The sequence below is a fragment of the Vigna radiata genome, chromosome 9 (genome assembly GCF_000741045.1).
Source record: "Vigna radiata var. radiata cultivar VC1973A chromosome 9, Vradiata_ver6, whole genome shotgun sequence".
NCBI lineage: Eukaryota > Viridiplantae > Streptophyta > Magnoliopsida > Fabales > Fabaceae > Vigna > Vigna radiata.
This window is the reverse complement of record NC_028359.1, coordinates 11,563,859-11,575,762: the sequence shown is the minus strand read 5'-3', so window position 1 is coordinate 11,575,762 and position 11,904 is coordinate 11,563,859. Positions and strand designations below refer to the sequence as shown.

The following is an 11,904-nucleotide window of genomic DNA, read 5'->3' as shown; positions in this document are numbered from 1 at the left end:
TTAAAATATATTATATTAAGAATAGTGTTAATTCAAGCAAGCGTTTTATGAAATGTATTGTTTAACAAAAGCCCGCTAAAGGCTACATATCTCAAACAACTTTTGAAAGTACGCATCTAATGCTTTACACCATCTGATGATCATATATGTTGAATGCTTTAACTAAACGATGGATTTATTAATGAGTTGACATATGATAAAATGTTTTGAACATGCTACATATATTAATGTTTATCAACATTCAAAATATTTAATGCATGTACAATAAAGTCCTTCAATGCTTGTATACTTTGTTCTTGATAGAGAGATCTTCTGAATGCTAAAATAAGCTTGTTGTTACTCTTCCCATACATTGTTTGAAGCTATATATATTTTTTTTAAGAAAGAACTTAGCAAAAATTTCATATTTCATTGTATTGATTTTATCCTCTCTTTGAGAGTTACTATTTTGTATTTTTTCATAACACTGATTGTGTTGTACATTCTGAAGAGAATTAAAACACCTGGTATTTAGCTTAGTTGAGTTAAACAGTCTAGACTAGTTGTTTAGGGTTGAGACCATAAGTGGTTAGAATACTTGAGACCAGAAGTGGTTAGAATACTTGCATACCAAGAGTGGTTAAACTCAAACTAGTCATGTTGGTTAGGTAAACTAAGAGTGTTACTAATACTCGTTGTAAATTGGGAGAGGTAAAACTCGTGTAGTCTTCATAAAGATTAATGAAACACCTTAAGAGTTCTTAAAGGAGAGCTGGACGTAGCTCAAGATTGAGCGAACTAGTATAAAATATGTGCTTTAATGCTTTGCTCTTTTAAACGTTTTCCATATTCATACTTCATAAAAACTAACGTCTAAACATCATATTCAAATTATATAACTCTTACAATCCATTAGATGCTACTTTGCGAAAGAATTTTAAAAACACTATTCACCCCCCTCTAGTGTTTTCCTATGATTTCATATCCTTGAAGACATCATTGTTTGCATCGAAGTGCTCGTCCTTAGTAGGAACCAGGTAGATGAACTCTACTTGTCTTAGTTTCTTATAGAACCCATTAATGTGCTCAACAAGAAAGAACTTTTGATACTCAAACAACTCAACCTATGTGTTCTTCTCATCGACTAAGGCACTTGTCAACTCCTTTACCTTCTCATTGCCTTTCTTTTCGGAATCTAGGCATTAGGTCTTCCAAGTCCTTAAATTTTTCTCTCATTCATCTTTCTCCTTGTCTTATTACTTATTCAATGCGTATCGTTCCTTTGCCCTGACATCTTTGTCTAGGGCATATTGCTTCTTCCGAGCCACCAACTTATTGGCCATCTTCACTTTCCCCATCCTCAATTTATTTTTTCAAAAGGTCGATGATCTTGCAACCATATACAAATGTCCAACTTTAAAGTTCAGTAAAAGCTTGCATCAAAGAATTCAAATCGATCTCATATATCAGGTTGTTTTACTCATCATTTAAGTTGTACAAAACATTATGGTGCATATTAAGCTAGGTGTCGAGCACTCCACCCTGCCCAACAAACATGATCCCAAAATTAGTCGTAGGTGGGTCAACTTCAGGTCTCTTCCTCTTTCTTTCTTTGCCCATGAGTCTTTGATGGTTAAATCTTCCTAAGAGTGTCTTGGAGGGATGTATATCGGCAAAAGGACTTGTCAACCATGGAATATAGGAGTTTTCCCTTCTCTTCTTGCTCTCTACAAGCATCTTGTTCTTTAGATTGAAAAACACGTCGACATTCCCAAGCTTTGCTTCATATTGGACCATCACACATGAAAATATTTATAAGTATTCAAATTAGCTAAACATTACATCAAGTTATTAAAAGGGGAAGAAATTTACCAAGTAAATTAGTCTGAGTTGGGTCCATATAAAAACTCTCTGACAATTTTCCTAGTCCGAAGTCGACATGGAAGTTCATCAAGGACACATAAATTCTATTATCCTCCTTGGTCATGCAATCCCTTTACCAACCTTTATACCTCAAAGGGTTATTGGTCAATAAAATAAGATTCAAGGAGAATAAGAGTCAAGGAGGAAAGTTCATGGTTGAGTGGCAAGAGAAAACTAGCTAATGGTTGATCGAGAACATGTACTATAGAAGTGAAGAAAACACTGAGTGGAATGGTTCAATTTTAAAGCTTTGCATATTAACCAAAATGCTTGGAGATATCCCCAACTATTCGGATGGAGTTGGGTCGGAGCAACATTTAAAAGACGTAGCAAACCCATAGTAAACTCGTCGAAAGGAAGTCATATGTATAGTTGAGTCAAAAAAACCATATACATATAAAAGAACTCTCGATCATAATCCTCTCGTCTATGGCAGACATTGTCTATGGCACATACACCCTCAAACGAAATGGTATCCTCTACCTCAACCCCATCATACATACATATACTATTTAAATGCCACCTGAGGGTTAATGACCATCTAAACTTAGAAAAAGTACAACTTGACGTTAAGGTCTACCCAGTCATATCCCCTTGTCCACGATAGGTCTGACTCTACTATCTCGATTGTAAGGTCTTCCTGAGTCTCTATGATAATATCTCAGATTCTTGAGGATGAGGCACCATAAGGTGACTTAGATTTAGACTCAGTGCTACCTAACCTCTCCATATCAACAAAAAAAGACATACTTGAGCTACTAAAGGAGATATTTGACAACTAGTCGACAGAAACACTAAGAAGCTTTTGAAAGATATCGAAGATAGTACGATAACGTTAAGAGTAAAGTGATCGAATAAGGCAACCTCATCCCTTGTTTATAGCAAAATGTTCATCCCTCTTCATCTCCTACCTTTTCAATATCAACCATCAATCTTCTTAGATCTATTGATCAGGGATCACAACTATTACATTCCTACCAGTCACATCGATCTTTGACACACTAAGAACTACACATCAAACTTCTTCGTCACTATGCTTCTCGAGGTTGGGAGCTATTATACCTATAGGTGAGATGACCAAAGAAATACAATTTTTCTTTGAATATCAGCCATACTAATACTGACATCATAACAACAATAAGAAGACTAAAAAATGTGTTATATCAAGCCTAAGTGGCTGATGTGTTATATAAATCGGACATCATCTTGGTTATCCAACCCGATATGATGTCGGCCTACATTTACTTGAAAAACATGATATCATGTCGACAAAGATATCAAAGTAGGAGTACTTGTGATTAAATTAAAGTAATGATTAAAACATATTAGTAGAGTATTAGATAAATTAAATAAGGTGATTAATCACATGTATAAGATCCATCCAAGTAAAAGCACATAAATATAGTATAAATAACATAATATACAAAGTAAATTAATAATGTTCTATTATTACAACATTCATTATCATCTGATGCATTTAGCTAATTTGAGCGTCAAAGTGTCTTCTACGTACATATCCCATGTCAATCTTGAAGAGACATAGACCTATGACATATTGGCTTCAAGGCACAAGGTTAGAAGTTGGACTACACTTGAAGAGTTGTTTGTGAAAATCTTTACAAAATATATTCAGCCTTAGAGATGCATACAGTCTTGTCATTTCCGAGTTTTAAGATGTCAATCTCTTTTATTTTTTTTTTCTTTCACTTTCGAATTTGGATTTTTTTTTTTTAAGTTCAAGCAATAACATCATCTCGCTGACATTATTTTCACGTATACTTCTAGGGCTTTTTGATATTTGCTTTTCATCATGTTTCTTGTTAAGAATGTGTGGTTTTAGAAAATGTTATTTAACCCTTCAACGAGTGACAAAATGTTCTTAAAAGATCTTATATAACTTTTTCAAGATCAAGAAATATCTGTATTCTTGGATTGAGATGTGACCTTCATGCTCTTTTTGACGGTCAAATAATAATCTACTTCAAATTACAGAATGTGAGGTGTTAGTATAAAAACAATTTAACATTGAAGTTAGTTGTAGTTGAGAAATAAAAGAAGGTGTCTAATAATGAACTATTCATCATTTGAATTTGCCACACCTATTTAAGATTCGAGATATTATCTAGTGAAACGCTATTGACTTTTAATCCATTTTCATGTCTACATTTCTTCCAAACGTAAAAGTTGATGTGAAACATTTACGGTGATTAAACTTTAAAGACAAACAATTTACACTTTAGATTTAATATATAGATTAAACATGATTTTAATCATTGAACTTTGATATCAAATTAAAATTTATTTGATTTAAATTTTGATATAATTTAATCTTTGAATTTTAAAAATAAATAAATATAATTCTTTTAATTTAATTATATAAAACTTTTTTATAGGTTAAAAAATATTTTACAATCATATTTAAATTGTTTATATCATTAAACACGTTTCAACTTTAATATTAATTTAAAATACTGTTTAACAGAAAAAAAATTGACGTGTTAGATTAAAAAATTATATCAATTTATTTTTTAAATTTAAAATCAAATTATATCAAAATTAAAAAAAAAAACTAATTCCAATTTTATATCTAAATTTTGAAATTTATGTCTCTTTTTATTTGGACATACAGTATAATAATTGTATAACTTTCTTATTCAAATTATGTTTTCATTTATTATGCTTATCAATTGATAAAATAACATTATAATCTGACTTACCACAGATAAAAAAAACTGTATTATATATATATATATATATATATATATATATATATTATAACATTAAAGATTTAACCAAGACTCTTGAAAAATAGTACTAAGCTTTTACCCTTGAAGAGTCATCACACTATACAGTGATGAAAAAGAAAGTGACTGAGTAATCTTTTACCCAAAGAGTCATTTTCCTGAGCCTGAAAATAAGAGTAAAAATTCAAAAACGACAGTACTATATCTGAAACCAAAAATATTTTTTATTTTTTCTTTGCTGTAAATCAGAACATTCTGTAGTACGTTATCCCCGTTTTCCCAAAAATCATTCAGAGATTATGAAAAAGAGAATTCCATGTTGAAGGAAAAACGAAAGGTTAGATAAACAAATACAAATAATGTCGAAAAAGTCCACCCGAAGTGGTTGAGCTAAACCTCCCATTTTCCCTTCTTAAAATCCTTACATCACCTTCTCTGACTCGATCCATTCCACTCCCAAACTCTTACCAAATCAACCACATTCATGCCCGGAGAACCACGCCCCTTGGAGATCCACCTCAGGGTCAATTCCAAGAGAAGCAACGCCAACATGGTGCACCCTGTGGCCGTGGAAACTGTGTACCCGGTTCAGCCCCAGAGACAGGAAGTCAAGCATTACCGCAAGTGGTTCCCTTGGTTGATACCTCTCTTTGTTGTTGCTAACATAATTTTGTTTGTGATCACTATGTATGTCAACAACTGCCCCCATAACTCTGTCTCCTGCATTGCCACCTTCTTGGGTCGCTTCTCCTTCCAGCCCTTCAAAGAAAACCCCCTCTTGGGCCCTTCATCCTTGACGTGAGTCACTTTTCTTATTATTCTTGTCACTCTTTTGATAGGAATTGAAAAAAGCTATTTTTTTTTTTTACTACAATTAACACACGGTTCAATCAACTCTGTTCGAGATCCCATATAGATAAGAAAGTTTTACTTTTACATCATATAAATGGAGCAATCCTCATCTCTTGGAAAGCTGGTATTGGAGTATTGAGTTAGCCTCAAAGTTCCCTTCTTAAGAAACTCAATTAGAATCTTGTATGTTATTGTTGTTGCAAGCTTGGATTTTTGGTCGATTATGAGACTAATTTGCGTTGGTGTTACTCTGGGTTTAATGAGTTTTGTTAGCCTGTTTATGTATATTTTGGGTAAATAATTGTTTATTTTTCTTACTAAAATGGGTTTTAAAAAATAAGTAATTATTTTTAAAGTGTTATTCAGTTATGGATAATTGTACCAATGTTTTAAACAGTGATCTTTGATATTGCAAAAAGTTATGGATAAAAAGGGACCGGAATCGTTATGATCTTGATATTAGGAAAAGTTGTGGACAAATCTGGCTGCAATTTGTGGTTCAATGGAAACCTTGATGTTGTGGTTGTAATTGCGGTTGGGGAAGTGGGGACTTTCCTTTAAGACGTTTAATTGTATTGTTGTTACTCTTATTAATGTATTTGAAAATTTCAGTACTCTTTTTTTCTTAGTTTATTTTGATATTATGTGTTCAGTACAGTTACAGTTTTAAAATTTTAATTTTCTGTTATTGTTTAAGTTTCACCGTGATTTTAAGCCTAAGAAATGGAATAATGTTACTGTCTCTAGTTCTCTTTCATTTTCAATAAGTGTCACGATTAAAGTGAAGTGTTTGAAAGAGAATGTTTGAAAAAATGTTTCTGAGATTCCTCTTTTTAAAATAAGAAAAAAAAAAAAGGAAAGAGGGAGCAAACAAAGGAGAATGAGGGAGAAATAGGAAAAGAGAGTGAGGAGTTAACTCTATATGATAATGAGGAAGTTAAAAAGAGCATGAAATGGAGATAAACATGCCGGTTAATTAATAAAAATCAAGAATAAAAGTGTCCAATAAAAAAGGGAAACTAGAATAGAATATAACATAGTAATTGTTATAGATCATAGATTTGTAAAAGTGTTGTTGGCTGACTTAGATACTTTAAGTAATATATTGAGTTTGAGAAAACGTTTTGAGAGGAGAGATTTTACTAGAGATAACTAATATTAATGTCCTTGTGATCCAAAAATCATAGATGACAAGGCAGATTTTTAATCTTGCCAGGGGAAATTGGCTATATGGATCACATGACATCATTGGACTTCTTAAGACCTGAGTTATCCTTGTTGAGATATCAACAAGTTTTAATTGCTTTGGCTATTAGGTGTTTATGATTATATACTATTTAAATTTATCATCGCATAATGGTGATGATGGTAATGATGTTGAAATAGTACTGAGATTTATTTGTTTGGTTTTCATTATCTGATGAGAAATTTGGATTATGAATTTGACTGTTGCTGGAATTGAAGATACGGGATTTGATTATTGTTCAGGTTACAGAAGATGGGGGCTCTTGATGTGAGCAGAGTGGTTCATAGACACCAGGGGTGGCGCCTTATCAGTTGTATGTGGCTGCATGGTGGGGTTTTCCATCTGTTGGCAAATATGTTGGGTATTCTAGTAATTGGAATTCGGCTTGAGCAAGAATTTGGGTTTGGTATGTATGTGTGATAATGTGACATATTCAAGATTAAGGCTTGTTTCTTTTTTATGTGGCTTGTGATTATCAGCTTCTGTCATAGTAATTTAGATTTGATCTCTCTAAAATTTCCCTTTAGACTTTAGTTTCTCAATTAAGACGTGTGCTTTTCTTGTGTCATGTTATTGTTTGCCTGGTTTAGCTCTAAATTCTTAACTGATTCTTCCATACTTGTGCAACAGTGCTTATTGGACTGCTATTTGTCATATCTGGATTTGGGGGAAGTTTGCTTTCTGCTCTTTTCATCCAGTCAAACATTTCTGTGGGTGCTTCTGGTGCACTTTTCGGCTTGCTGGGGGGCATGCTTTCGGAACTCATTACTAACTGGACTATATATGAGAACAAGGTGCTTGTTAAATTGCTCATTTGAAACTGTGAGTGTTTCAAAAGGAGAGAACATCTTAAAAGCAACCTACTGACAATCAAGGTTTTCTTTTCATGTGAAGCTGGCAGCACTCCTCACCCTTGTGATCATCATTGTTATCAATCTAGCAGTGGGAATTCTCCCACATGTGGACAACTTTGCACATATTGGAGGCTTTCTTACAGGATTTCTTCTCGGATTTGTGTTTCTGATACGTCCCCAGTTTGGATGGGTTAACCAACGCTATGCTCCCCTAAATTATTCTCCAGAACGAGCTAAGCCTAAATTCAAAAAGTATCAGTGCATCTTATGGGTCCTCTCTCTCGTCATTCTAGTTGTTGGGTAAGCATTCTTTAAAGTGTCATTTTTTTCAAGATCAAGTTGCTCTTTTTAATGCATGATGCGAAGAGAGACTTAACATAATTAACCCTGCTGACATATAACATGAAACCTGGACTTTCCTCTAGATGTTGGGGTAGATACAGTCTTGGTTTACCGAAGGTAGTAAGAGGTTTGGATTCAGTTTGTAGTATACTGAAAGAAAAATACATATACCTTGAGAAGCCAAGTTGTATGCTTTAGGCAGAAGCTAGAAACATATCAAACCCATAAAAAATCTGCTCTTACATTTACTGTATATTATAACTCAGTTTCATGATTTTAGTTAATTTAACAGTCATTTCTAAAATAATTGTTCTTGCTAATATTAATTAGATAAATGGCTGGTGTGAAAAAGGAAGATTCTTTTAAACAATTATAGTAGTTATATGCAATTTTAAAAAGACTAACTGCAATTTCTACTTGAATCTCTGAGGACTATATAGAACTCAAACATGTGATTCCAAGTAGCACTGATGAAATGAATAATGTTAAATAGATCCTAGATCGGTGGTTTTCTGCAGAAAAGATCACAACAGGAAACATACATTGATAGATGGTTCTTTTTATATGAGAAGGACCCTAAGGTCAACCCATGAAAATAATGTTTAATGCTTCTTGAAAAATTTGTGGTAATGTTTTACTGGCTTGAATGACATCAGAATTTCCCTAACAACCATTTCAGGATTGTATCCACTGGTTACAGAAGCAGAGGTGAGAAAAGATAAAATGTCACCAAATATAAATAGAGATGTCTTAAATAATAAAGATTCAAAGAAGCTTTGCCCTAGCTCTTAAAGTTACAAGTTGATTATACCATGTTCACAGGATGTGTTGTCGGGGAAACTGGTCCAGATTCTTCTCTATTGATGTGTAGTCGGTGAAACTGAGTCCAGATTCTTCTCTATTGAGTTTTTGGTGCTGTCTCTCTGTTGAACATTCAAAATACACTGATGGACACCAATTTTAATGTTTTAAAATATAAAATAAACTTTTTAAATATACTAACATCATTGTATTTTGAAGACTCGGTAGAAGAACAGCACAAAAAACTTAGTAAAGAATTTAAATTCGTGAAACTCTATACACTGGAGTGGATGCATGCTTTTTAGTTGTTAATTGCTAAAGAAACTTGATTGCTTTGAAACTCAAGAATTTTAAATACGATAGGAATTCTCTTTTCAGAGCTGAAGTAGAAATAGTCAGTTCTGAGTACCATAATAAGTTGACCAGGAAAAAAAATCTCTGGTGTTGTAGTCATCTCAATATGCATGTTTTCATTTTGGTGCCTTGGGGTAGGAACATTTAGTTTTTGTTTCTTCACAAAGCTTAGCAACACAAGATTGATGTAGAAATGGATCTATCCTTCAATATTGTAAAATATGAAATTCACTTTTGTGAGTGATTGCATTGCCATTTCTGCCTGCTCCCTCATTTTATTTGTATTCTTGTGTTTTTCCGTTTATTCATATTTAACATAGACCATTTGTTCTGTCCATGTTAACTTTTCGTATGTAACAGGCTTTCTGTTGGGCTTGTCGCGCTTCTCCGTGGTGTTGATGCCAATGACCACTGCTCCTGGTGCCATTATCTGTCTTGTGTTCCAACGTCAAAATGGAGCTGCCATACAGAGCCATCATATTGTGTGGTAAGCATTTTACCTGAAAGCTTGTTCTCATTAGTAATATCATATCCTGTGAATTTACATACAAAAGTTGTCTTCCTTGGTCTTGTTCACTTGAGTGGATTTGAGAAAGAGTAATTGAGAGGATTTGAAGATAATTTTTGTTGTTGTTTATTTGAATAGATTTGGAAGTAAGTGAGAATAAATTTGGAACGAAATTTTTTTAATCTATCGTATAAATTAAATCCTACACTAATTCTCACAAATTTTACTTCTAAATCTACTCTCACTTACCTCAAAATCTATTCAAATAAACAACAACAAAAATTATCTTCAAATCCTCTTAAATCCTCTCAATTACTCTCTTCCAAATCCATTCAAGTAAACAAGACCTTGGTCTCTCTCGTTTATGGAAATGTATTAGATGTAGTTCTTGATCATCAGAGAATATTGTTTCCTTCTAGTCTATTGTTTGTTCATAGAAATAGACACTACATCTGACATTTTTCTATAAACTAGACAAAAAGGGATTAAAAAATATTTGCTTCAATGTTTTTATTAAATGCAACTTTTTGTTAGAGATCTCACTGACATAGACAAGTCAAATTTACCGTATATAACTGTGTTCAAATCTAAGTTAGACTTTGTATTCATTTTTTAAGACTTTTTTATTATCAAAGTCCTAAAATGCCTTGTACTCATTAACAGTTTAAAAATGTTGTTTTCTGTTATTTTTGGTTCTTAATGTATGGTGTTAATGTTGTTTAAATACTACTAATGCAGTCAAATCAGCTTGGTAACCAGCTGAATGTAACATGCTCAAGCAATGGTAAATCCAGTACATACTTCATGCAAGATCCAACCAGTTCCCAGATCCAGCAACTATGTACTCAACTTTGCAGTTGAGTTTTTACAAAAGTGATGATCATTGGAAGATGTTCTTCTGTCCATAGTAGGGTTTCTGTCTCTCAAACAAACTTCAGTGCTCTTTCATTTATAGACACGATTAGAAAATATTCCTTTTGCTTTTGTAGATTTGTTCATTTTCCACTGTATATAATATTGATTGATTTTGCATTTCTTTAATACCTTTGTGTGAGATCAAAGATACAGTTATTGATGATTAATGTATCACCCTAACTCCTGTTTGCTAATAGCTTGTGATTGTATTACAAATTTAGTTTAAGAAAATATTGTCTAAATATTATTATCCATTAAAGAATAGACTCTATTTATGATTAATGTAAACTAATTTAATATTAGTTAACGCTAACTAATTACATAGAGTTCGTTTAATTTTTCAATAAATACTCTTGGAAGAATAAAAGTAGTCGAAAAATGAAATAAATTATTTCATTTACGAAATTAGTTTATGCATTCCTTTTTAATGCAGAGTATGCATAAATAATTTTTTTTTTTGAGAACTTGGTATATTAGCTAAAGTTTATTCCGAGCTAAATTATTTCTCATAATATTTAATTTTTTTCCTTCTCAGTTTTCCACTTTTGTTTTCCTTTGTTCAAATTCAACCATAGCATAGTAAAAACTTGTAAAATCCAAAATTTCACTTCTCAACAAAATCCTAGTCTAGCTTCCTCACATTTTCCTTTTGTATTTTTGACATTTTTTTCCTCTTTTTTTTTGTTTGAGGTACAATCTTCTAAACATTAGTCTAGAAATCTGCATTTTTCTCTTATATCACTATGTTATAGTGAGAATATTTACTTAATATTTTTTATTTAAATTACGTTTTAGAAAATATTTATTTTTTAGAAATGTTTTATTAATGATAAAAATATATTTATTAATTATTTAAATTTAGAAAATAAAACTTGAGATGTAGTAAATATTTGATATTTTGTGACACTTTGTCAACTGTATGAATAAAATTAAATAATGAGTTTCTTTATTTAACATATCTCTTAAACATCTTATATTTTCGAAACATATTTCTAAAATCCAAAAAAAATTTAACAATAGTATTAAAGTTATCATTTTTTTTTTCACGATTTTGTAATGCAAACTTATCTCGAGAGGATATATTTATAGAAAGATGTAAGCCAGATGACACCTTTGATTTCTTGCCTGAAAGATATCATCATAGCCTAAATCAATATACAAAAGGAAAACAGAACAAAGAAGATAAAGGTAAAGACAAGTTTGTTTGTTGGTGTTTAACATATGATACTTACTAAAATCACCTTAAATTCATCTAAACAAATTTGAGATTATTTGAAAGGAGAATACAAATTAAAAGATATGAGACATGAAAGTTCTAAATTTGATCAGAAAGTTTGTATTACAAAGGATGAAGAGCCTAAAATCACTAAGAAATATTAAAGCATA

The 11,904-nt window shown here is 31.9% G+C and overlaps 1 protein-coding gene across 1 annotated transcript; it reads left to right on the top strand.

Moving 5' to 3' along the window:
• The first annotated feature begins 4,957 nt into the window (after positions 1-4,957).
• LOC106773531 (RHOMBOID-like protein 1) lies at positions 4,958-10,714 on the top strand. Its single transcript, XM_014660217.2, has 6 exons — positions 4,958-5,444; positions 6,987-7,150; positions 7,375-7,538; positions 7,639-7,898; positions 9,456-9,582; positions 10,342-10,714. The coding sequence occupies exons 1-6, from the start codon at positions 5,131-5,133 to the stop codon at positions 10,462-10,464; spliced, it is 1,152 nt and encodes a 383-aa protein (XP_014515703.1). The 5' UTR covers positions 4,958-5,130; the 3' UTR covers positions 10,465-10,714.
• Positions 10,715-11,904: the final 1,190 nt, after the last annotated feature.

What these genes read in the sequence shown, in the direction of transcription:
- LOC106773531 (XM_014660217.2), top strand. Translation starts at nt 5,131, where the DNA reads ATGCCCGGAGAACCACGCCCCTTGGAGATCCACCTCAGGGTCAATTCC. An exon ending in GGACTATATATGAGAACAAG is followed by an intron (nt 7,539 to 7,638) that starts GTGCTTGTTAAA and finishes TTTCATGTGAAG; the next exon opens with CTGGCAGCACTCCTCACCCT. An exon ending in CTCGTCATTCTAGTTGTTGG is followed by an intron (nt 7,899 to 9,455) that starts GTAAGCATTCTT and finishes CGTATGTAACAG; the next exon opens with GCTTTCTGTTGGGCTTGTCG.